The sequence below is a fragment of the Macaca fascicularis genome, chromosome 15, assembly GCF_037993035.2.
Source record: "Macaca fascicularis isolate 582-1 chromosome 15, T2T-MFA8v1.1".
NCBI classification, from domain to species: Eukaryota; Metazoa; Chordata; class Mammalia; order Primates; family Cercopithecidae; genus Macaca; species Macaca fascicularis.
In genome coordinates, this window is record NC_088389.1 from 47,073,464 (window position 1) to 47,100,914 (window position 27,451).

Below are 27,451 nucleotides of genomic sequence, written 5' to 3' on the forward strand. Positions count from 1 at the left end.
AATTAGCTAACAAGTGATTTTTCTGAATTGAGTAGAGCTATGGTTAAAAACATACGGAAACCTCTTTCGAGTATATTTTTTTCTTACCAATATATATGATACTTAGATTTTATAGTGAACATTTGCCTATTCATCCCAATATAATATTTCTTATAGTTTAGTATCAACCCCTATCATTATCTGTGAGATAAAGGAGTGGTCTGTATTCATGGGTATACGTATTTATACACATTTCTGCATGCTGTACACAAACATGGTAGCATTGTGCATGAACATATTAGCACTGTGCATGTACTAAAATTTCAATTTTTTCACATAGTAAATTGTTATAAAACAAATCATATATTGGTAGGAAAGGTATAGAAAGCAAAGTTATTTAAAGTGGATTTTTAAAAAAGATTCGATTTTTTTTTTTTTTTTTTTTTTTTAAAGAGTAGAACCATTGTTTTAAAAAGGAAACAGCTTTAGATAGTAAATTATTTACAGCCAGGGCTCAGCCCTGAGCATCCTGCGAAAACCACACGAGCTTGGTCAAGGTTCTAAGCAGTCACCGGTGGGAGATGGTCATGGTCCCGTCACAGCATAACTCACTTGAGGCTTGAAAAGCTTCCGTCCAACTGCGGTTTGCAGTGACCTTTCTCTTCTGCAAAGCCCACGGTTACCGGGTGGCCACCACCAACATAGCCCTGCCTCGCTGTTCTGCGTTTCTCTCAATGGGATCAGTCCTGCTGAGTCCCCATGCCTTACTGCTGTCGTGCTGTGTCCTCTGTGCCATTTCAAGGCGAGGGCTTATGAAACTTTTACTCGCACGCTGCTATTTTTGATATGCGGTGGCCTTAGCTGTGCAGCGAGAGGTTGATAATTCTGATTACTCCGGAAATCCTGGGAAGCCAGAAGTGGGAGATGGGTGTGGTGAGGTGGCGTGGCTAGGGAGACCCCATCTAGTGGGTGTTGTTATAAGACCTGGGCGAATCCCTGTGGCTGCCACTCTCCTGAGAATGATCCCTGGGCCTTAATTCCGCGCCGCGCCCACCTACACCTCCAGGTGTGCAGTCCCCGCCCTTAATTACTCTCACTAAAATTGATAGTTTACACTTGCAAAGCTACACTGGGAAAGCGGAAGAGAAATTTATAATCATGGATATGGAGAACTAGGGGAGCAGACACACTTGCTTTGGTTTACAGATCCAGTGAAGTGAAAAATCAGAACTAGAAACGTATGCACCTTCCTAGCAGCAAAGCCGCCTCTGCGTTCTTTTCAGCCTCCAGTGTAGGGCGGCGCTGGGAGAAACTTTGCGCCTTCTGGAAAGTTTAGAAAATGAACCACGAAAGAGAGGCCACATTTCGGGGGTTTGTGGGCCCCGCGATGTTTTCCAGAGCTTTTCGAGTGGCAAGAGGAGAGCGACAACGTGAAAATGCCCCGTGCCGTGCCGGGGCGTCCACCGGAGTTCTGCCAGCTGTCCCGCGCTGGGGTGAGCTCAGGAGGGGCGGGGGTGGGACCCGAGCTGGCGGCCACGGGTCTCCCGCTGCGGGTCTGTCGGCTCGGGGGCGGGGCGGGGGAGGCTGCTGAGATAATGAATGGGAGGCTAAGGCCACCCCCTAGCCCCGGCCCTGCAGCCAGCGAGGGCTGTCGAGCCAATGAATGGAGGAAGGGGCGCAGAAGTCAGGGGCGCTGGGGGCGCCACGCCAGGTAAGGGGTCCAGCTTGGGAGCGGGGAGGGCGGACTCTGGGGTCCCGGGAGTTGCTGACTTGTGCTACGTGGAGCAAGCAGAAAAGAAGGAAGGCGGAGGAAGAGAGGACGCTGGCGTCGGCGCTGCTCCTCCGGCCCTCCCTCTGCGCCCCCTCCTCCTGCCAGCGCGCCAAAGCCGGGCCGTAGGGGCCGACCGGCGGCTGACGCTCCCCGAGTGGCTACTCCGTCTGCAGCTCCGCTGCTGAGCGCGGGCGGGATCTGGGGCGGCCAGGGCCCAGAGCCGCGGAGCCCTCCCCGCCGCCCGGCCGAGCACGGGATCCCGGCGGGGTGGGCGCAGGGGGCGGCCTCGCTCTGGGCGACGGCCGAGGGGCGGGCGGAGGGACGGGCTCGGCTGGCGGCGGGGCGGGGGCCGCCGGGACTGGGCGCGCGGCCTGAAGCCAACCCGGGGGCGGCGGGAGCGGGACGCGCGGCGGCTGCAAGCGCAGGTAAAGGGGCAGGCGCGGCGTGTGGGGACGGCGCCCCCTGGGCGCGAAGCCAGAGGCCGCGGCGACGGCTCGTTAGCCACACGGCGCGCTGGGCTCACACTGTCCCGCGGTGGACGGGCTTTGTGGTTGGGGGCGCGCGTGCGGGTGCCAGAGAGAGTGTGAGTGCGCGCGCTGGGCCGCGGCGCGGGTGGGTGGCCGTGCGTTCTTACTAGCCGGCCTGCAGGAGGCGAGGCTCCCCGGACCTCCCGCACCCAGCGGCTGACCGATCCTCGGGAGGGAAGTTGCCGCAACCGCCCGGGCCGCCGGCCCTCCTGTCTCGCTCCAGGTCAGTGCGCCCCGGGGCCCGCCCAAGTGACACGTAGGTGGCCTCCGGTTACCTGGGTCGTGGTGGGTGCGCGGGAGGGCTTACGAGGGGCCCTCGAAATTCTCCCAAAACCTCGTCCTGCTGGACGTGCACCTCCGAGGGGTCCCTGCGCCACTGGGGCTCCCACACCTCTCGTTTCCCACTGACGAGTCGGTTGTCCCCTCACACCGGGCTGAGGACTTTTAACTAAGTTTCTGTCCAGCCGCCTAACAAACGTGCTTAGCAAGTAACTGGAGGTTGTAAGGCAAGGGAGGGACCTGGCTTTGAGTTGATGGTTTTGAAATCGACGGCTCCTTTGGCTTGCGTAGGACTGCTTTGTGGTGAATGGATTTAAAGTTTATTCTTGTTTTTCTTTGCTGCCATTTGGCCTTTGAAATGTTACGAGTGAAGGCATTCGGGACTTGCTGCTGCCTGCTGTCTGGGGCCTGAGGTTGTGGCTCTCCGCTTCTGCTCCCCCCTCTTCATTTTTGTTGAAATCCGTGGATTTTTTCATAAATGTGGGTGCTGACTTGTTTCACTATGGACGCGTCGTTTCCTATGGGGTTAGATAGATATTGGTAAACATCAATATTGAAAACGTAAATAATGATCACAGCGAAATCCTCTATTCCTTCAGGCTCTAACAGTTTGTTTTTCACGTATTTGCATAAGTGTGTTTGCTCAGCTAAGCATAACTGGTAAGCCAGAGGTCTGTGATTCAGAGTCTGCAGTTCTGGTTAAGGGGAGACTGTGCACTTGGAAAATGCGAAGTTTTTAAAGAAGTTATTCCCTTGCCAGATAGAAGAGTGAGTCCAAGGAAAAAGGGAATGTTAAAGGTATGGTTATTGAACCAAACTAAATAGCATTAAAATACACAGGGAGGTAGAATGTCACCTAGTTGTTCCTGCCCTTGATTTCCATATCCCAGTGGGAGCGAGTATAATTGCCCCAATGCAAAATTATGAATAATAATCAGCATTGTAAGTATATTAAGGTTGCATTTTTTTCTTGATACTTGTCTAATTTGAGGATAAAAACACCAAGTGGCAAGAGAAGGAGGTAGCTTGAGGCAGGAAGGCACGGGCGAGGAGCGAGGAGGGAAGGCGGGGTTGTCATCATCCGAGCCCGCAAGGCACAACACGTCCCCTAGCGGCGCGACCTCAGCCGGTCGGGTCAGCTCAGCTCCTGGTCTCCGTCTCCCCATCCGGAAAATGGAAGGGGTTGGTGATCCTTGCTGTTCCTTCCAGCTTCCCGAATAGCTAGAAACCGGTGGGAGGTTATTTTATGTTAGAGCAGTAGGAAAAGGTAGGGGGGAAGTGAGAGGTCCAGAGAGCCAGGAAGATGGAAGAAAACCAGCAACAGAGGATGCCTGGAGGAGAAAAATCCTTGAGCTGGGAGCTCATTTCCTCTGTTTTTTTTTTTTTTTCTTTTCCTCAAGGGAATCAATAATACTTCCCCCCTCAGATCAGTCTCTTGTTACCTTTATTATTTAAAGCTTGTGAGTTTGCTTAGCTAATGCACTAAGGTGAGGTCAAGGTGATTCTTGCGGTCTGACTTCTACTAGGCATCACTTGACCCATTTGCATCATTGTCTCTCAGGGGAACAGCTCCTACTCAGGTCTGTGGGCACACAGCACTCTCCCTGTGAGTGATGGGAAAGAAATAACAGAGGTAAGAATGTAAGTGGCAGCCCTTTCGAAACTTCTATTTTTGTTCAAAGCTAATACTTTCCAGAAAGTAATTTGATTTTTTTGTTGTTGTTGTTTCAAATTATACCGTATAGACTCTGCAAGGTTTTACTGAATCTATTCCATTAGTGACCTACTGGAACATTCAAAGAATAAAAATTTCACTTGCTCAGTGTTTTTGATACACAGTGACATTCAGTCTGAAGTAAGTGATATTTAGGGCCAAGAATAATTTCAAATGCTTAGTATGGAAAGTTGCAATCTGGGCAGAATACACTGTATCATTTTCACTGGGAAGCTCCAAGTATTCAGCAGATAACAGAACTTTTAGAATTTAGTTTGAAGTCAAGATTTTAATGTCTGTGCTTGATGTGTGGCCTGTCTTCCTTTTCTTTTATGTTTTGGTATCAGTATGCCTACACCCTTGAGGAACGTTATTTATTTTAAAAGCTGAACTGTGATGTAATAAAAACTTAAACATAAGCTCTTGGTTTAAAGTCCAATAGTCTTCTCTGGCCTTAAGTCAGCATCATACTACTGTTTGGTTTCTTATTTTTACATGTCATGTTACCCTCTTATTTAAATATCCTTGGCCAGGTGTGGTGGCTCATGCCTGTAATCCCAACGTTTGGGAGGCTGAGGCAGGAGGATCGCTTGAAGCCAGGAGTTTGAGACCAGCCTGGGCAACATAGTGAGACACTGTCTCTACAAAAAAATAAATACATTAGCTGGGTATGGTGGCATGTGCGTGTAGTCTCAGCTACTTGGGAGGCGGAGGAGGGAGGATGGCTTCAGCCCAGGATTCAAGGCTGCAGTGAGCTGTGATTGTGCCATTGCACTACAGCCTGGGTGACAGAGAGAGACTGTCTCTTAAAAAAAAAAAAAAAAAAAAACTTAGGGAAAACTATTATGGATGTCTTAGAAAGTTGAGAGAAAAGGAGGCAATTTTATTTCAGCAAACAGTTACTGAATTCCTTCCATGTGGTAGATGCAAGGATGGTGAAAAGGAAGCTCCAGAAAGAACTGCAACGCAGGGGGGAAAGACGCAGCGAGCCTCACGGGTTATATTGAATAGTATGTGCAGTGTTGTGTAGCTGGGTGGTAGCTGTAGAGTCCAAGAACTTTGTCATGCCAGGGAATGGAGAATTACGTTTTGATTCAGGGGATGACTTTATAAATGTGGCTTGAAGAATAACATATCTTTTAAAAGACAAATGGTGGGGTAATGAAGACGAAGTGAGAGTGTGGGGTGATGAAGGCTGGAAAGTTACAAAGGGACAAATTGTGGAGGAGTTGTGCTACATGGGGATAGGGAGGTGAGGAGGAAGTATTACGTAACCTCAAGATGTGGAAAGACACTGAATAACACATATTGGGGCAGAGTGAGGGGTGCAGTGATGGACGGAGGACTGGGCTTTTATTCCACTACAATTCGTGTAACTTATGGCTGCTAGGTTTTAAGACACTATTGCCAGTTTACTCAAATTATATAAAGGTTGTAGAATAAACTAATAAGTGGTTTCTTCCTCCCCACTCCCTGCAAATTGATAGTGCTTTGTACTTTTGAGAAATTTAATTTAGTAAAAATTAATGATGCTATTGTGTTACAGCTGGACCTTGTGGAGCCTTTTGAACATGTGGGATTGAAGTCATTCTGCAAGCACAGAGCTGTCCAAGAAAACATTTTTTTTTCCCCTCTCTCTTTTTTGTTTAGGGAAGGGCTTGCTGGTTAATGCTAATTTAAACATGACTCTTCTGGCAACTGGCATTCTTGACCCTGTTTATGTTATACATGGTATTTAACCACAGTGGTTGGGTATTTGCAGCACAGAAGAAAAAGAATTATTATTAGTTTGAAACTGGCATTAATGCCTCTGTAAATGATAGGGCAAGGCGGTAGAGGGAAGGAGAGAGAGGGGGAAACCAAGTAGCACCCTGGGTACTGCAGTGAGAGATGACATAACGATGAGAATTCTTTAAGTTTAACTTCCAGTAGAAGTAACTTGCTTTCTATATATTTTAAATCCCTAGAGCTAAAGCATTTAACTTATTATCTTCACTCTGTGGGATCCATTTGGGAGAGGTATTCAGGAGCTCTGTAGGTTCACATGTGCTCCCCAGTACCTCTGTGTCACAGGAGGATATACATCGGTTTTCAGTTGCATGTCAGAGGTGCAACTGACTTGGATGTCTCTGAATTGCTCTTAAATCTGGAGATGCTAGGGTACCCAGGAGACAGACAGGAAAAAGAAGAGGCTGGGCACAGTGACTAACGCCTGTATCCCAGCACTTTGGAGGCTGAGGCGGGTGGACCTCACCTGAGATAATAGTTTGAGACCAGCCTGGCCAACATGGTGAAACCTTGTGTCTACTAAAAATACAAAAAATTAGCCGGGTGTGGTGCTGGGCATCTGTAATACCAGCTACTCAGGAGGCTGAGGCAGGAGAATTGCTTGAACCCGGGAGGTGGAGGTTGCAGTGAGCCAAAATTGTGCCATTGCACTCCAGCCTGGGCAGACAGAGTGAGACTCCATCTCAAAAAAGTAAAAATAAAAAAAAAAGAAAAAGAAAAAGAAGCTGGCCGAATTTCTTTCAATTACCTTGTGGATTCAATTTGAATGAATGATCTTCCCAGAAGTTTGTTTTATCTTCTGCAAGGGAACTTGAGTTTGGCATGTTTAATAAATTAAGTTAATTAAGTTGGAGAAGCCCAAGGTTAGTACACTTCATTTTAGGACACACTTTTGGTGGGGGAAGTGGAGGGGTGGTGTGGCGGTGGTGATGATTTTATTTAAACTCCTTGGCATTTTTTAGCAGGTTAGTATGATTTCAAAGCAGTGTTGTTGTTGTATTATTAACTTGTGGGACTGCGCCAAAGAAAATTGTCTTAATACTTGCATGTCCCTGTCATCTAATCAGTGCTATAGAAACTTTAACACTGAAGTCCATGTAAAATTCTAATTATTTTTTTTTCCAGAAATGAAAGAGAACTATTTTACTACATTCATGGATTTAGGTTATAATTTATTTTATTTTTGTGTTACTGTTTAAAAAAAGTGATATAATGACAGGGCAGACCCTTAATTTTAGTCCAGTGCTAAAACAAACATGCAATAAGCTTGCATGAGGCAGGGCAAGCTGTGTTTGTTGTATTATGAAAATAAAGGAAAATGTTTTCAAAACCAGCCTTTTTCTCTAAAAGCAAAAGACTTTGACTAATACCTGGCCATGGGTGGGATTTCCAACTGTTGGTTGAAGGAAATTTTGTTCATTATGGCCATTATGTGTGCTATGTTTCTCAGAGTTTAGGATTTGCTATGCTGAGATTGCTACTGTGAACCATTTCTTTATAGCAAGTTTCCCTGTATTCATTACCTTATGTGTCTAAACAATGCTCTAGATTAGACTTTATGTCGATCTGCTATACTAAATTTTCTTCCCCTGTGTCTAGGTGTTCTCTTTGACCAACCTTTAACTGCCCTGGTTCTGAAATTCTGCCCTAATTGAAGGATATTCCTGGGTCTTTGGAGGGAGAAATGGTTCAGGGGCAGAGGCAGAGGAAACATGTTTTTTTTGTTTTGTTTTGTTTTGTTTTTTTAAGCCCCCATCTCAGGAGCACTTAACTGACTGCCTACTATATACCAGACTTTGTGCTAGTTACTAGGGGTGAGTGTGAATAAGGCAGGAATCCCACCCTCCAGGAGGAGCTTACACACGATTAACAGATAATTACAATTCAGTGTAACAAGTTTTATGAGAGAGAGAACTTTGCGGGAGCACCAAGCGAAGCACTTGACCCTTAGCGGTGAGGTGGTGGAGGTCAGGGAATGCTCCTGGAAGGTTAGGATCTGGAAGGACCCTGGGAGATAAACCAAGCCTAGAAGAGGTAAAAAAGGGATCAAGAGGCTTTCTATCTCCAGTTTTGCTACTCCTGGGTAGGTCAAAGTGCCTGTCTTTTTACATCTGGAAAATAAGAATAAGAACTGATATCTGGTTGGTAATTCTAGTTTTCATTTACGACGTGTTCCTTAATCCTTTATATTACTCTTTCTTCCATATTCAGTAGACATTTGTACCCACCCTGTACTGGGAAGATAGCACTGCAGGAAACAAGATGTGAATGGACCCCTTCTGTCATGGAACTTCCTTCTATCATATGACATTAGTAGGAGAAGTTCTTTTAAAATGCCTTCAAACTCAGGCATATGTATCTTGTTATTCTTCCATTTTAAGAACATTTTCTGCAAGATAATCTCAATACCTTGAGGTAAGCTGGCCTTTCCCTCTGAGGGAAGGAGACCACAGAGCCTGGTAATCTGATTTTCATTTTATATGCTTGAAATATTTTGCTAGGATTTATCTGTTTTGAAGTCTAGAGATAGACATAGCTGTGTTTTATCTATAGCCCTGCCTTGCTTCCATCTCATTTTCTCTATTCTTACTTTTAACCCAACTTATGTTTGAGGTTCTTTGCTCAGTGTATAGTTTGCTTTGTAGAATAATTCAAATATAGTGCCTGTGGAAAGTCAGACTTATTTTTTATTTATTTGAGATAGGGTCTTGGAGTGCAATGGCATAATCCTGGCTCACTGCAGCCTTGACCTCCTGGGCTCAAACTATTCTCCCACTACAGCCTTCCAAGTGGCTAGGACTGCAGGTGTGTGCCACTATGCCTGGTATTTTTTTCTTTTTCTTTTTCTTTTTTAAGAAATGGGCTCTCACTACATTACCCAGGCTAGTCTTAAACTCCTGGGCTCAAGGGATCCTCTCACCTTGGCCTCCCAAAGTGTTGAGATGACAGGTGTGAGCCACCGCATCTGGCTAATACTTATTTTGAAGTCACCCTATCATGGTGCTTTGCTTCACTAATGCATTTCACTTATGATCTTCAAGTCACTCAGGGATGTAAACACAATAGAAAGCATCCCAACCAGAGGAAGATAGCTGCATTCATTTACAAATTTCTTTTTTGCAATGATTCAAACACTACAGATGTGTCTAAAGTAAACATAAAAAATCTCTCTCTGCCACTTTAACCTTACACATCTGATATCAGTTTGTTCCATAGCCTTCCATAGTTGTCCTTTTGCTTATACAAACCTACAAAAATTAGTACTTATGTATATTTATGTGTGTGTGGGATGAGTGTGGGTATGTTTTTACATACTCATATGTATGTTTGTGTGTGTATCTGTCTGTGCCTGCCCCCCTTTTCTTTTGCTTTAGAGCGGCTATACTTGAGGCTGCCATGAAGAGTGAGAAGTTTGAAGCTGGAAGAGCCTGCATGGGCCCTTCTTGAACTTGTGCAGCATGACATCACTCAAGAGTTCTTGTCAGAGTGATAATGAATGTCTGGCTATTGTAAATGGGAACAAGAAAACTATTTCCAGCTGTGCAACAACCAAGATGACAAAAAGCATTGCAGAGAATATTATTGCCACAAGGACCCTGCTTCATCTGGGTCTCAGACAACAGGAGGAGGGGCATTTTAGAGCATGCGTTTGGCATCTGTGAAACTTTTGTTAGGTAGAAAACAAGTCCTGGATGAAAGGCCTATCAGCCACTTCTGGAGCAGAGAAGATAGAATTATTAATTATAGGCAGGTTTCATTGCAGGAGTATTCAATGAGAACCCCCGCCTTAGAAGTCTGTAATCAGCAGATGATAAGGATGGTGTGTTCTTACTAAGAGAATAACACAAATGAAACAGAGTTGCCTTTTGTTAAGGGGATGCTTTTCCTTCTTGGACTACGATTCTGGGGAGAAGGATTATTGTCAAGTAAATGAGGCATTCATTCTGTGCCCACTATTTATTGTAGTTCCACAGAGAGCTACTTGCTTTACTTTCTGACTAGGCACAAAGAAGTAAAGGTTCAAAGGCTAGGGCAAGGTGACTGACTTTTCCAGATTCAGCACCATATGTTCTCTGGTCACTTTGAGACGCTGTCAATTTAGTTTTGTGCAACTGAGATCTTGGAGAACTTCTGTGTCCTCTATGTTTGGCTGAGGACACTAATTTTTTTTTTTTTTTTTTTTTTTGAAGCGGAGTCTCACTTTATCGCCCAGGCTGGGGTGCAATGGCATGATCTTGGCTCACTGCCTCCTGGGTTCAAGCAATTCTCTTGCCTCAGCCTTCCAAGTAGCTGGGACCACAGACGTGTGCCACCATGCTTGGCTAATTTTTTTTGTATTTTTTGGTAGAGATGGGGTTTCGCCATGTTGGCCAGGCTGGTCTTGGACTCCTGGCCTCAAGTGAACCACCTGCCTCGGCCTCTCAAAGTGCTGGGTTTATAGGCGCAAGCCATCGTGCTTGGCCTGAGGACACTAAAGTCAAAAAATTTAAGAAAGTATGGTCCCCACTCTTGAGTAGGTCATGAACATGGAGTGACATGGACTCAAATCATTAAGATCAGGTAGGTGGTGATGAATATGGTAAACCAAGGTTCAAACAAAGAGCTTTCTGCGTATGTGAGGATGGAGAGGGTAAGTCAGCCTTAGAGGGAGGAAATGACTTGCAGCAGGATGCCAGCCTCGATGGTCTGTGGAGCTCATTCCATGAAGAAGAGTAATGAGGAAGACCCATTGAGTGACAGGCTTGGGGAGGAGTGCCTGGAATTGATGGTTTGTGGCAGGAAGTGGTGGGACCAGTCTCAAAGGTTGTGGAGGTAGAAGGGTACTGGAGACTACTGAGGACAAAAAAGGGCATGTTGATGCCATTACCAGACAGGACATGAGAGTATGCTGATTGTTGCAGTAAGGCTTGTTAGTTTTAGACATGTCTAAAACCACGCAGGCAGAGATTTTCAGCTGGTAGCTGGCAATTTGAGTTTGAAGTTTAGCTGAGGAGTCAGTTGGCAGTATTCAGGAATAATTGCTAAATGTAGAAGTAAATGCCAGTGAAATGTGTGTGATAAGATGGAGAGCACTTTCAGAGTGAAAAGAGTGATATATTTTCACAAGGACAAGACTTATTTCAATTCAATATTTTTCTTTAGCAGATTAAAGTAGTTTTATGGGTTATCAAGCATTTGTTGAGTATTTACTATGGCTTCTCTTGATAGGTGGTCCTGGGGATATAGGAAGGAAATGGTGCAAATTTCAACAATATCCCATTGGGGTGAACAAAAAATCCCTGAAACAGCCCATTCCAGCTATTGTTATCTGGAAAAAACTTCTTACCATAATTAGGTGGTGATTTGAGGTCTGGGGGAAATTGCAGATATAGTTTTTTTTTTTTTTTTTTTTTTTTTTTTTTTTTTTTTTTTTGAGACGGAGTCTGGCTCTGTCACCCAAGCTGGAGTGCAGTGGCTGGATCTCAGCTCACTGCAAGCTCTACCTCCCGGGTTTACGCCATTCTCCTACCTCAGCCTCCTGAGTAGCTGGGACTACAGGTGCCCGCCACCTTGCCCGGCTAGTTTTTTGTATTTTTTTTAGTAGAGACAGGGTTTCACTGTGTTAGCCAGGATGGTCTCGATCTCCTGACCTCGTGATCCACCCGTCTCGGCCTCCCAAAGTGCTGGGATTACAGGCTTGAGCCACCGCGCCCCGCCTTGCAGTTATAGTTTTAATATACTGTAGGACTAGTGACAGTGAGTGTCACATTGCTGTCATATAAAAGATAAACCTTCCAGAAGAACTTTGGAAATTTCAGTAGCCTAAAGATCACACTTTGAGAAACTCATAAAAGTTTGTCATAGAGGTTTTAAAAGCTGATCAAATAATTTTAAGCTCTAGTTGCCTACTAAAAAGTAGGATGCAGTGCAAGTTTGTCCTTTACTTGGTTAAAAAAAAAAAGTCTTTTTCTAATTAAGAATTTATTTTCACTTTAGATAATTTTATTGGCATGCCTTCTTGCATGCAAGATAGAAAAAAGATAAGTTTATTCTTAGTTTTCCTTTTTCTAAGCCATTATGATTCTTTTAAATTATACTCATTTCAATTTGATAGGGAAAAACAGTACATGCTCATTTTAAAACATTTGGAATGTACAGGGGATTCATGTGTAATTCCACCACTTAAGATTGACTTTCTTGCTAGGCATGGTGGCTCACGCTAGTAATCCCAGCACTTTGGGAGGCCAAGGTGGGCAGATCACTTGAGGTCAGGAGTTGAAGACCAGCCTGGCCAACGTGATAAAACCCTGTCTCTACTAAAAATACAAAAATTAGCTGGATGTGCTCTCTTGAACCCAGGAGGCGAAGGTTGCAGTGAGCTGAGTTTGTGCCACTGTACTCCAGCCTGGGTGACAGAGTGAGACTCTGCCTCAAAAAAAAAAAAAAAAAAAAAAAAAAAAATTTACTTTTACAGAATATTTAACAGCATTCTCCTTTGTATCATAAGTATGTACACAGGCCATTAAAATCTTTCATTTTTAACTTCTAATGGCTACATATTAGTCACACTATTTAATGTGTGTGACTAATTAAATACACCTAATTATGTTTAGTCATTCCGTATCTCTGCTTGCTTCTTTTTGTTTTGTTTTGTTTTGTTTTTTGAGGACTTGTGCTTCTCTGCCCATATTTCCGTGTTGATGTACCCAGAGTTGTATCCTTACTCTAAATGATCTCTGTTTTTGAGCTTATCCACACAGTGGACTGTGGTTTCCTGGTCTGTGTCCTTCTGCGTAGGACGTTCTTTCCTACATATCCATACACCTGCTTTCATTATTTTCATGTCTTAACTCAAAGGTCAACTCCATACTGAGGCCTTCTATCACTGCACTTAAAATTGTGTGACCTTTCCTGTCTACCCAGCTTGCCTGATATTTTCTTCTCCATTGCACTTTCCTTCTGACTTCTTAGATGAGGACAATACTTAAAAAAAAATTCTGTTTTTGTTTTCTGCTGTTTACCCAAAATATTTTTCTTGTTTTGTTTCTTAAAGACCATGTTTTGCTGTGTCACCCAGGCTGGAGTTCAGTTGCTCAATCATAGCTCACTGTGGCCTCAAACTCCTGGGCTCAAGCCATCCTCCTGCTTCAGCTTCCTGAGTAGCTGGGACTACAAGCACATGCCACCATGTTTGGTTATTTATTTATTTATTTTTTGGGTAGAGACAGGGTCTTGCTTTATTACTCAGGCTAGTCCCTAACTCTCACCTTGACTTCCCAAACTGTTGGGATTGCAGGCATGAATGCCACACCTGGCCTGTTGATGTGGGGTGGAGAGTTCTGAAATTGAGGCAGTATTTAATAGCCTACCAACCAAAAAAAAGCCCAGGACCAGATGGATTCACAACTGAATTCCACTAGAGATACAAAGAGGAGCTGAGACCATTCCTTCTGAAACTATTCCAAATGATAGAAAAAGAGGGACTCCTCCCTAGCTCATTTTATGAGGCCAGCATCATCCTGATGCTGAAACCTGGCAGAGACATAACAAAAAAAGAAAATTTCAGGCCAATATCCCTGATGAACATTGATGCGAAAATCCTCAATAAGGCAAACTGAATCCAGCAGCACATTAAAAAGCTTATCCACCACAATCAAGTTGGCTTCATCCCTGGGATGCAAAGCTGGTTCAACATATACAAATCAGTAAACATAATCCATTGCATAAACAGAACCAATGACAAAAACCACATGATTATCTCAATAGATGCAGAAAAGGCCTTCGATAAAATTCAACACCCCTTCATGGTAAAAACACTCAATAAACTAGGTATTGATGGAACATATCTCAAGATAATAAGAGCTATTTATGACAAACCCACAGCCAATATCATACCGAATGGGCAAAAGCTGGAAGCACTCCCTTTGAAAACTGGCATAAGACAAGCATGCCCTCTTTCACCACTCCTATTCAACATAAGTATTGGAAGTTCTGGCCAGGGCAATCAGGCAAGAGAAAAAAAGGGTATTCATACAGGAAGAGACGAAGTCAAATTGTGTTTGTTTGCAGATGACATGATTGTATTTTTAGAAAACCCCATAGTCTCAGCCCCAAATCTCCTTAAGCTGATAAGCTACTTCAGCAAAGCCTCAGAATACAAAATCAATGTGCAAAAATCACAAGCATTCCTATACACCAATATAGATGAACAGAGAGCCAAATAATGAATGAACTCCCATTCACAATTGCTACAAGAGAATAAAATACTTAGGAATACAACTTACAAGGGATGTGAAGGACCTCTTCAAGGACAACTACAAGCCAGTGCTCAAGGAAACAAGAGAGGACACAGACAAATGGAAAAACATTCCATGCTCATGGATAGGAAGAATCAATATCATGAAATTGGCCGTACTGCCCAAAGTAATTTATAGATTCAGTGCTATTGCTATCAAGCCACCATTGACGTTCTTCACAGAATTAGAAAAAACTACTTCAAATTTCATGTGGAGCTAAAAAAGGAGCCTGTGTAGCCAAGACAGTCCTAAGCAAAAAGAACAAAGCTGGAGGCATCACGCTACCTGACTTCAAACTATACTACAAGGCTATTACTGGTACGAAAACAGATATATAGACCAATGGAACAGAACAGAGGCCTCAGAAATAACACGACACATCTACAACCATCTGATCTTTGACAAACTGGACAAAAACAAGCAATGGGGAAAGGATTTCCTATTTAATAAATGGTGTTGGGAAAACTGGCTAGCCATATGTAGAAAAGTGAAACTGGACCCCTTCCTTACACCTTATACAAAGATTAAGATGGATTACAGATTTAAATGTAGAACTAAAACCATAAAAACCCTAAAAGAAAACCCAGGCAATACCATTCAGGACACAGGCATGTGTGTGCCACCAAAAGCAATTGCAACCAAAGTCAAAATTGACAAGTGGGATCTAACTAAGCTAAAGAGCTTCTGCACAGCAAAAGAAACTATCATCAGAGTGAGCAGGCAACCTACAGAGTGGGAAAAAATTTTTGCAATCTATTCATCTGACAAAAGGCTAATGTCCAGAATCTACAAGGAACTTAAACAAATTTACAAGAAAAAAAGAACTCCATGAAAACGTGGGTGAAGGTTATGAACAGACACTTTTCAAAAGAAGACATTTATGCAGCCAATAAACATATGAAAAAAAGCTCATCATCACTGGTCATTAGAGAAATACAAATCAAAACCACAATGAGATATCATCTCATACCAGTTAGAATGGCGATCATTAAAAAGTCAGGAATCAACAGATGCTGGAGAGGATGTGGAGAAATAGGAACACTTTTATACTGTTGGTGGGACTGTAAATTAGTTCAACCATTGTGGAAGACAGTGTGGTGATTCCTCAAGGATTCAGAGCCAGAAATACCATTTGACCCAGCAATCCCATTCCTGGGTATATACCCAAAGGATTATAAATCATTCTATTTATAAAGACACATGCACACACATGTTTACTGCGGCACTATTTACAATAGCAAAGACTTGGAACCAACTCACATGTCCATGAATGATAGACTGGATAAAGAAAATGTGGCACATATACACCATGGAATACTATGCAGCCATAAAAAAGGATGAGTTCATGCCCTTTGTGGGGACATGGATGAAACTGGAAACTATCATTCTCAGCAAACTAACACAAGAACAGAAAAACTAACACTGCATGTTCTTACTCATAAGTGGAAGTTGAACAATGAGAACATATGGGCACAGAGAGGGGAACATCACACACCGGGGCCTGTCGGGGTGGGGGACAAGGGGAGGGATAACATTAGGAGAAATACCTAATGTAGATGACGAGTTTATGGGTGCAGCAAACCACCATGGCACATTTATACCTGTGTAACAAACCTGCACGTTCTGTACATGTATTCCAGAACTTAAAGTGTGTGTGTACACACACGCACACACACACACACGCATATATAAAAGATGCCCAGCACACTGAATGTATTAGCTGCCATTTTCATTATCTTCATTGGTAAGTTGAATCATATGAGATTGCTGGTATTTGCTCTTGACCTACATAATGGCAGTTTTCTGCGGTTCAGTCTAATATTACTGGCTCTTCAGATTTATCTGGCCAGTTGCATCTTCCGCATTTCCTGAGTTCAACTCAGGATTTTTTTCTACATTTGTTAGAGAATCTGTCTTGTTGAAGTTCAAAAGGTATGGTATACATCGTGCATATGGTCCCAGAACATGCTTCTTACCCATTTTTTGTACTATGTAGTTAGTGGAAATAATGCCTTGACTTTGGCTTCTTTTTCCTTGTATATTTTTAATGCTATTGCTAATTTTTGTCTTTGTGTGCACCTTCTTGAGCATTTTAATGGGAAATTGGGATGAGTTTTATTGGGCCATTTAGTTCAGTGACTTTTGAACTTTTTAATCATGACCCATAGTTAGAAATGTTCATATATGTATATGAATGAGACGTTAGTTGTATATAGTTTACTACACATAGTAAACTCTGATATTTTCTTTTCTATTTTTTCCTATGATAATTTGTTCATTTTCATTTTTAAAAGTACTGGTTACAACTCATACATTTTGAAAACACTGATCTGGTCATAAACTGCAGTTTGAAAGACACCATCTAGTCTGTTGCTGTGCTGTCTAAAATCAGGTTCATTCATTTTTCAACATCCATTTGTTAGGTACATTAGCGGTTATCTTGGTAGTAGCTGGGAATAGAGTGATGAGTAAAGCAGTCGTTATCACTGGAGGCATGATGCATAGAGTCTAGTGGGATGGAGCACATGAACCAAATAAAATCATCCAAATGTATATATACTGTGCATGATCAATTCTGTGGGAGAAAAGAGCAAAAGCGATTAAGCAGGGGAACCTCATCTGACTTTGGGGGTGATTCAGGATTTCCCTGGGGAAGCGACATTTGGTTAGGTCTGCAGAATGAGAATGGGTTAACTCTGTGAAAGACTGAGCAGGGGTGTGTGTGTGGGATTGTAGAGTCATGGAAGAAATAGTAACAGATGCAAAACAGAAAACTGGAAGGGAAAGACAGGTGGAAGGCAATCTTCTTTGTTTGATGAGTTGGCATTTTTTGTGATATTTAGTGGGTCTTCCTGTTTGTGGCTTTTTTTTTTTCTTACTTGACAAAAGTCAAATAGGAATGTCAAGGATTTTTTTGGGGAGATGGGTATTAGCGTTTGTTGAAGTAGTTTTGTATTAAAGCAATATCGTATATTGCTAAATAGCAGGGTTTTTTGAAGGCTTGCTCCGTATGAGGAGCTGTACAAAGTTGTGTATGATCTGTAGGAGAAGTAGATTTGGTTGGATTAAAAAATACTTTTATATAGTATAATTACCAATTTTGTAACTATGCATAATTTGTAAGAAATTATAACACTGAAGTTAAGTTTTGGTAAGTGAAGATCAGATGGTTGGGTGAGTATTTCATTGCTTGTTGATTTTGAATATAATGATAGGAATTATTGCTGTGCTAGGATTTTTATTTTTTTAACTTGGTAGGATTTTAGTGTTCGTTTCCCCCATCCTCTTTTAAAACTGCATGAAGAGTTTAAAAGAAAGCTTTTAAATCAGAAATCCGTAAAGTAAGTTGGAGACCACATGAGATGGGAGACCATGATTCAAGTGCCAGTTCTTCCAATGCTGTGCATGGTACCCTTGACCTTTGATACCCAACCTTGGAGGCCCTGGGATCCTTGTCTTAAAATGGAGGACTTGAAATCAGTTTTCAAGAATCATTCTCCCAGTCCTATTATTAATATTAAGTGCCTTTATGCTTTCTCTTTTCAACTTTGCTCTGACTCTTTAAAGACTTGGCACCCCACCATTTAACTAACCTAGTCTGACAAGCTCAGGCCAAACTTGGGAGAACTCCAGGTATTTGCATTTTTCTGTGTCTTTGCGGAGTCAGGCTCAGGTGGCACTAATTCCTTCACATTGGGAAACACTGCTAATGCTTCTCATTAAAACATGGAAGAATGGGCAAAGATTAGAATTCTATTGAGACTTTTTTTTTTCTTTTGGTGATGGAGTCTCGCTCTGTCACCCAGGCTGGAGTGCAGTGGTGGGATCTCGGTTCACTGCAACCTCCACCTCCCGGGTGGTTCAAGAGATTCTCCTGCCTCAGCCTCTTGAGTAGCTGGGATTACAGGTGTCTACCCCCACACTCAGCTAATTTTTGTATTTTTAGTAGAGATTTGCTTCACCATGTTGGCCAGGCTGGTCCTGAACTCCTGACCTCAGGCGATCCGCCCACCTGGGCCTCCCAAAGTGTTGGGATTACAGGCATGAGCCACCGTGACTGACTTAAATCTTTAATACTTTATATCTTAGTTTGTAGTTTGACCACACTTGAAATTATTTTTTTAAATCCTTTCAGATTCAGCAAACATGGAAAAATATGATTATCTTATGTTTATATGCTGGATGCTTGCTTTGGAGAAATATGCAGCATCTAAGTTATGTATAATCCACATTTTATAAAAACCCATTGGATGAGGGTGATGTTATTTTAAAAAGATTTAAAGGGCTAAGGAATCATATGGAAGATGAATTCAGTTTTAATGACTACCAAGTTTAAGGAATATTTTATAAGAAATGGGCTTATGTGGAAGAGAATGAAAGGTACTTGGCAATTCAGCTTATCTTTTCTTTTTCCTCCTAGCTTTATTGATGCATAATGACAAGCAAAACTGTGCTTAAGGTCTATTTAGGATGATGATATACATATATACTGTGAAATGAGTACTATTAACTATCATCACCATGCTGTGCGTTAGATCCCCAGAACTTACTCATAACTGGAAGTCTGTACCCTTTGACCAGTCTTCCATTTCCCCCACCAACTCAGCTTTTCTTACCAGTATATTAAATCAGTTGATTCAAATACATTTCAACATTATTTTTTGTAATTCAGTATATTCAGTCTTTCAAGTTCATTTATTGTAATGTGAATATGTTATTACACTTGTTCTTATTTTTTGCTTAGAAATCAAGGGAAGAAAGATGAGATACATGCTTTTTCTGTTTGTCTGAACTCTACTGAATTCCTCATTCATGGTAAAATATTTACTCAGGAAGTCTAGGTAACTATGGAGATTTTACTTAGTGTGTTTTTGGTGCTGATTCATCAGTTGATTTTTTTTTTTTATTTGTTGTTGAATATCTTCTTAAGCTAATTATTATATGGAAACCATCCAGGACTCTAGGCTCCTGATCTGAGACAGGGTGGGGGCAGGTCACACAGGCACAGGCAATGTTTGGTAATGTGTAGGTCCAAGCAGGTACTAGGCACAGGTGCTCAACGCTAGTACTAGAAACAGGTTGGGTCTGAAGGGGTTGGGGTCATGGGGTTAGGGTAGGTTCAAGGTAGACAAAGCCAGGAAGAGGCACAGAGCATGTAGACGCCTGGCCTAGAATCCCACAAAAGGCATTCTGGAGAGCCCTAAGAGAGAAGTGGTGTAGACAAAAGTCTAAAGCTCCCAGGAGAAATGTATTTTCAGAGTTGGAAGCATCAGTTGAACATCTCTGATTGTTCAAGGGCATTTCAACACTCAAGCAGGGGTTTAGTCACCATGACCTTGGGAAAAAGTCCCAGCTTCTCTTTAAGCATTTGGCCATCTTAATTTGTGATTTAATTTGGCTTTGAAATCACAAATTCTCATCTGATTCAGGGATTAGGAACCTTGTTGAATACTATTTCTCTAGAAGCAAGAATTAGCCGAGGTCTCTTGACAAAATGTATTCTTTCTACAAGAGATTTATTATAAAACATATTTAACATTTGCTATGGACTGGATTTTCTCCCTAATATTCATGTTGGAGCCCTAACCCCCCACGTAGCTGTATTTGGAGATAGGACTTTTAGGAGATAATTAGGATTAAATGAGATTATAAGTGTGGGGTCCTAATCTGATAAGATTGGTGGCCTTATGGGAAGAGGAAGAGAGAGGTCTTTGTCTCTATACACATTCACCAAGGAAAGGCTGTGTGAGGAAACAGTGAAAAGACAGCTGTCTGCAAGCCAAAAGGAGTGCCCTCACCAGCCACCAACCATGCTGGCACTCTGTATTACATTTCTAGCCTCTAGAATTATGAGAAAATAAATTTTTGTTATTTAAGCCACCTAATCTATGGAACTTTTTTTTTTTTTTGAGACGGAGTCTGGCTCTGTCACCCAGGCTGGAGTGCTGTGGCGTGATCTCAGCTCACTGCAAGCTCCGCCTCCCAGGTTCATGCCATTCTCCTGCCTCAGCCTCCTGAGTAGCTGGGACTAAAGGTGACCGCCACTACGCCCAGCTAATATTTTGTATTTTTTTTTTCGTAGAGACGGGGTTTCATCGTGTTAGCCAGCATGGTCTTGATCTCTTGTCCTTGTGATCTGCCTACCTCGGCCTCCCAAGGAACTTTTTAATGGCATTCTAAGCTAATACAATATGCCATTAATTTGGGTAGGGAATAAGAGTAGTAACTCTGTCCAGTAGCTGTTCAGCAGAAAGTACACACTATCATTTACCTGCCTTTCCTTTTTCCTTCTTCATCCTGTTTTAATGGCAGAATAACTCAGTGAGTAAAAATATTTTAGTGAACACATCTTAAAGTGTTTAAAACCGTTGAACTTATTTAAAACTAATTGTTTTTATATGAAGTACTGTTTATTATCTTTTAAAATATATCTCTATTATTGTTATTTTTAACAGAGAACGGGTCTTGCTATGTTGCCCAGGCTGGTCTCAAACTCCTGGGCTCAAGCAATCTTCCCAAAGTGTTGGGATTAGAGGTGTGAGCCACCATGCCTGGCCCTTGGTGTATTCTTATAAACATTTAAAAAATTATTTTTGAAATCACATTATGGCAATATTTACATGAACAAACCCACTTGTATTTGCAGTTCCCTAATGAATATATTTGTTATTTAGTCATGTTAGTTTTATGGCCTATTTCTATTATGTTCTATTTTATGGTCTGCTTCTACCTAGAAGTAACAAATGTGTGTTCTTATTTCTACTGATCGTTTTTAACCCACTGTTATATAAGGCAATATAGTCTGAATCATATTTTTAATAGCCTGATAATAATGCATTAAGCTGTTAAACTGTTCATTAAACCATTGCCCTATTTTTACAGTTTTATTTCCTTTGTACTTGCTGTTTTAAAAAGCATTGTACTCAACAACTTTTATGTAATTTCTGTAGACTGATTAAGAGTTAGATCACTGATTTGAAACTAATATTATTTGGTTTCCAAGTCGATTTTTTTTTCTTTTTTTTGTTTTTTTGAGACAGAGTCTCACTCTGTCGCCCAGGCTGGAGTGCAGTGGCTGGATCTCAGCTCACTGCAAGCTCTGCCTCTCGGGTTTACGCCATTCTCCTGCCTCAGCCTCCCGAGTAGCTGGAGCTACAGGCACCCGCCACCTCGCCTGGCTAGTTTTTTGTATTTTTTTTAGTAGAGACGGGGTTTCACCGTGTTAGCCAGGATGGTCTCAATCTCCTGACCTCGTGATCCACCCGTCTCGGCCTCCCAAAGTGCTGGGATTACAGGCTTGAGCCACTGCACCCGGCCTCAAGTCGATTTTAAAAGGTAGTTTAAAAACTTGACTTTCAAAAGTAACACCTGTTTGTGTTCATTTTAGAAAACAAAGAAAAACATAAAGAAGAAGAAGGAAAAAGTACCCATACTCCCCACCTAGAGATAGCCATTGTCAAGTGTATGGGATATTCCCTTCTAATATTTTCTCTGTAAATTTTATCTAGTTGAAATCCTACTGGGCATAATCAGTACTTTGTCCTTTCTCTTAATAGTATGCAGTAAACAGAAGTGATGTTAATTCCATTCAGCTACTGCTATAGTGAACTCACTTCAGTGAACATCTTTGCAAGCCTATTTTTGCATTTCAGGTAATTTCTTTAGAGTAGATTCCCAGTAATATAATGTGCTGCCTTAAAAGGCAGGGATGATTTTTATGACTAGAGATAGAAATGATTAAATTGATTTCCAAAACAATGATAATGCTTCATACTCCTACCGGCAGAGTTTGAGAAAAACTTAAAGATAGAAATTAGTATAAGTGAAATGTGGATTTGTAAAACTTGGAAAATGATTAGAGCAATGGGAAACTTTAATAATAATCTGTCGTGGATGACATTGACTAGACCTCATTGGCGGATGTTCTCTCCACTGTGGTGATATCCTTCACTCATCCACAGTTTTGTCTTCTAACAGAGAACATTATGTTTCAAGCTTCCCTTAGTTTTTATGTCCTTTAATATGCTGTGAAAAGGTTTTTTTTGTTTTGTTTTGTTTTTTTAAAAACAGAGTTTTGCTCTGTCGCCAGGCTGGAGTGCAGTGGTGTGATCTCTGCTCACTGCAACCTCCGCCTCCTGGGTTCAAGCAATTCTCCTGCCTCAGCCTTCCTAGTAGCTGGTACTATAGGCATGTGCCATCATGCCCAGCTAATTTTTGTATTTTTAGTAGAGATGGGTTTCACCATGTTGGCCAAGATGGTCTCGATCTCTCGATCTCGTGATCTGCCTGCTTCCGCCTCCCAAAGTGCTGGGATTACAGGCGTGAGCCACTGCGCCCGGCCAAATTTTGTTTTTAACTGTATTCACTGCATCAACTGATGGTAGGGTATTCCTGATGAGTATACTTCTGTGAAATAACTGGTTAACTATTAGAAAATGGAACAAGTACTCTAAAAATGGATAGCAAAGAATTAAAAACTAATTGGTAATTATATCTGTGCTGGTTTAGTGTGTATTTCGCATATTTACCCCCATAAGCTTACTTTTCTTCTAGATGCCATTGATATTACAGTCAGGGACCACTTTTGTGCCTTGGGGAAATAAAGTGAGCTTCCTTAGGAGGTAATAGATTTGCAATTTCACCCATTACTGGAAGTAGTCACATGTAGTCCAATTAAATTTGACATCTAATTAGTGATCACTTACTAGACCCTGGAGATACAAAGGTGAGCAAGATGGAGGCCCACCTTCAAAAAACTCAGACTCGAGGGATGGGAACTGAATGAAGATACCATATGATAAATGCAATGTTAGAAGTTAGTTGCATATCTATTTTCCTATTAAATATAGTGAAGTTTAATAAGCATAGGAAGGAAATGGGGTAAGAGGAAGTGAGAGTGTGAATTTAAGCAGAGACCAAGACCAAGGCCCACCTTAGGGTGCTATTCATGTATTAGAAAAGGGCCACACGTTTTGCTGTTCTTCCTTGTAGTTGACATGAAGAGGGGACTCAATGAACTGTGTTACCATGAAGATAAGGACTAACCAGGGGGGACAGCTCTTCATGTGCTGGGAGGAGATGGGATTTTATCCATGGTTCTCCAAACATTAGATAATTTAATGTAATGAGTCGTGTCTCCAAATGCAATCTTACAATGAATGTGACAGTGGGGTTAAAAAAATTGTATTGCTCAATGTAGGTTAATGGCATAATGCCAGTTGCTTATCTCAGAAAAGCCATTCTGTAAGAGCCAAAGCAAGACAGTTCAGACAAGCAGCTCACTTCTGGCTCTGTCCAAGGATAGACATTCCATATTCTTTGTGGAATGCTGAATTAGATACTTTTCAGGATGTTCCCTATGAATATTACTTCATCCAAAAGGATATTTTTGATAAGAACTGAGTGGCAGTGAGTTCAAGGTTATTAAGCTCAATACTGCATCCTGTCTTTGTGGTCAGTTAAGTGTAGGTTCCTGTGCTTTAAGCGCTGGCTTGACTGAAGATAGCATGAACAAAGATCAGCCTATGAGCACGGATTTTCTGGAGTCTTTTTGCTTCAGGGAGTAGAAGGAAGAGAAATGAAGGCTCTGACGCCTTTGGCCAGAGTTTGCAAGACTGGAAGTCTATGTGCTAAATGAATTTGGCCCCACATACAATTTATTTGCTCAGGTCAAGTTTCAAAAGTCAACATAGACAGGTGGACATTGTGATTGTTCCTCGTGCAAGTGTAGTTTCTGTATCATGGAAGTTGAAGGTCTGTTTTCACTAGGCACTTCATGTATTTATGTATGATACCTGGTTGGTCCCTGTGGGTATTTGTGTTTGTGACATTTGCTGGTATATGGTCACAGTATAATGATGTATGTGTAAGTTCAGAAGCAGCATAGAGGTGGCGGTGATTAATCTGGGTGGGGAGTAGGACCCATAAAAGGCTTCATTGAAAAGCTGTGACTGGAAAGATGAGTAGGTATTTGCCAGGCATGGAATTTGGACAAGGGAGGGTATTCCAGGAAAAGCCAAGTGCATATGCAAAGACAGTTGTGTGGATTAGCATTATATGTCAGGGGATTTCTGAGTAGATCCAAAGTGCTGGGGCTTAACAAGCAAGGTGAGTTATAGCCTAAGCCAGAAGTACCTGAAGGACTCAGTTTGCTGTACATGAGGAGGCTGGGCTTGGGGCAATGCGGAACCGTGGAAAAGGTTTAAAACAGATCATTGCCATACTAGATTTCTGTTTTAGGAAGATTATTCTCCAAACACCCGAGAGAAATAGTTGCAGGTAGAAGGGACTAGAATAGCTTTTTTTTTTTTTTAAAAAGTTATTTATGAAAACATCTTTATTTTTCCTGTAAGTAGTTTTCCCACGTGTAAGAATTACTTCCTATTGTCAAAAAAGAAATACACACATAAAGTTAAAAGCAAGGTTTGGAAAAGAAGAGAAAGGTGGAATGTTGGTTCTCTGAAATTATTTTTGTTTACAAAAATGATACTTGTATTCAGTATCACAGAACAATTTAATTGAAAAAATTACCCATAATTATATTATTGAGAGATATCCATGACATATCATTCTAGGTGACTATTGCTGTTTTTTTAATCCCAAATTAAATAGCTTTAAGCAATAATTTATTGTTATCTTTCACTGTACTGGGATGAAAGATCAGGCACTGAGGAAGGGCTTGGTTGATACCACTTGCGGTGGAAGGTTAGAGGGGTCCCTGATTATCGCTTTCCTTGTGGACTCCACTGAAATTATGAGGAGGACAGCAGGGTATGAATTTTTTTTACACCCTTTATTTACATCTATTGAGATGATCATGTGTTTTTTAAAGATTATTAATATACATTGTATGTATCAAAATATCACTATGTACCCCATGAATATGTACAACCATAATTTTTTAATAAGAAATTTAATATTTTTGATTGACAAATCAGAATTGAATGCATTTATAGGTACAATGTGATGTTTTGATCTATGTATACAGTGTATGATTAAACCAAGCTAGTTAACATATCCATCACTTCACTGACCTATATCATTTTTTATGGTGAGACATTTGAAATTTAGTCTTATTTTGAAATACAGAGTACATTATTATTGACTCTAGCCACTCTGCTGTGCAGTGGGTCTCAGAAAGAAGTTATTCCTCTTATCTGTCTGAAACTTTGTACCCTTTGATCAACAACTCCCTATCTCCCACCCTGCTGTTCTTCATCCCTTGCCCGCAGCCTCTGGTGACCATCATTCTACCCTCTACTTCTTGGTTCAACTTTTTAAGATTCTACCTGTAAGTTGAGATCGTATAGTACTGGGATATCTTAAGAGAGATAATTAGAGCTTGAGTTAAGGCAGTAACAGTGGGTTTGGAGGGAAGAAGGTAGACACGAAAAACATTTAGGAGGAAGAATTGATACAACTTGGCTATTGAATAGATATGGTGGGTGAGGGAGAGGGAAGAGTGATAGTGAATGGATGGCAATGCCGTTGAATGAGACGAAGTAGGAGAGAGTAACAAGGACATGGGAAGTGTATTTATATTAGATTGCCAGGGCTACCATAAAGTCCCATGGACTGGGTGGCTGAAACAGCAAAAATTTATTTTCTCATAATTCTGGATGCTGGAAGTTGTAGAGAATTGTGAGGACTGCTTTCTTCTGAGGCCTCTCTTTTTGCCTTGTATGTGTGATCTCCTCCCTACGTCTTCATGTGGTTTTTCCTCTGTACTTGCCTGTGTCCAACTTTCTTCCTCTTATAAGGACACTAGTCATATTGGATTAGGGCCTACTCTAATGACCTCATTTTAACTTAATTACCTGTTTATAGACCCTGGCTCCAAATGTGGTCACATTCTGAGGTACTGGGAGTTACGACTTCAGAATATGAATTTCTCGGGGGGACACAGTTTAGCCTAGAACAGGAAGGATAAGGAGTTTGGTAGATGTTGAATTTGCAAACCCTGTGGAGTATGTACTATAATGCATTTGGATATGTGAGAACACAGCCCAGAAAAGAACTCCAGATTTCGTATTTAAAACCATGGGCGTGGATAAAATTGTCTTCACCAGTAATACCCAACCTTGGCTTATTTTAAGAACACCTGGGGGAGCTTTTGAAACATACAATGTGCAGGGGGCTCACTTCAGGCCATGACTCAGTCTTTGAAAGAGAGGCCAGGGCAGACACATGGTCATTCTAATGTGATCCAAGGTTGAGAGGATGGGTCTAGGGTAAGTGTAGAGAAGATATCTGAAAGAATGGCTTGAATCATTTAAGTGGTGGTTGGTAAGAGAGAGAAGGATGGGAAGGATGGGGGTTTGCGGGGTTTCTTGCCTGATGTCCATCCACTTCTCCATGATGGATGTGCAAACTGGGGAGTTTCTTTGAGGGGATTTAAGGCTTGGAAGAGGTGCTGAGAGAAATGGCAGCATTGATGGCTTCTCTTTGTGGGCTCATCTGAGATTAGAACGCATTGATTAATAGTGACAGCTTTAACTTGTCCTTAAGTTTTCCCCACGAGGCCTCTGGAGGCTGTGAATGGGAGCAGAACAGGCAGTTTGGAGTTTAATCATGATTGCGGTGTTAAAGGGCAGATTGACAGAAAGGAGCATGAATGGTAGGTAGCAGACTGGTGTGAGGGGAGCCCAGAGGGCTGACCATGGTATTTAGGCTGGGCATTGTGAGAATTGACCTTGGATAGGGCTGTTGAACAGGAAAGAATGGAAGGAGCAGGAGGCTGGGTATTTTGGAGGGCTGAAATAGTGTGTGTGAGCGCAAACAGCTGCATAGATGCACAGTTTCAGATATAAAGGGGGATTTTGAAGTGTCACAGGCAATTCTGAGGGATGAGGGGCTAAGTGGTATAGTCAGTTCAGAAACTAACTTGACAGATCAGACTGCTGGGTGTGATGAAATTGCCCTTGATAATGACTTGCTTGATGATTGAGTTGTTTGCAAGAGGGAATGAAGGTTGGGGAAATTTACTAGATAACCTTTAAGGTTTCTTCCAGCCTCAGGATTTAACAAAATGTCATTGTTTTGTGCCAAGCTCCTTGATCTCCCTTTTTTTCTTTTTCTTTTTGGAATCAGAAGAATAGAGCAATCTGAAAAATGCCAT

The 27,451-nt window shown here is 41.8% G+C and overlaps 1 protein-coding gene across 11 annotated transcripts in view; it reads left to right on the forward strand.

Annotated features, from left to right (window-relative positions):
* Positions 1 to 1,105: 1,105 nt before the first annotated feature.
* LPAR1 (lysophosphatidic acid receptor 1) overlaps positions 1,106 to 27,451 on the forward strand; it is a 170,428-nt gene continuing 144,082 nt past the window's right edge. For 2 of the 11 annotated variants that reach the window (XM_074016825.1, XM_065530228.2), the window contains exon 1: positions 1,268 to 1,472. Coding sequence is in view for 1 of the 11 variants with exons in the window: in XM_065530228.2 (XP_065386300.1) it covers positions 1,416 to 1,472 (57 nt within the window). In the remaining 10 variants the exon portion in view is untranslated. Of the gene's footprint in view, positions 1,473 to 1,601; positions 1,691 to 1,888; positions 2,501 to 4,117; positions 4,190 to 27,451 lie in introns of those variants that run through there. The other 9 variants (XM_074016826.1, XM_005581089.5, XM_045373617.3 and 6 more) reach the window with 7 other exon arrangements.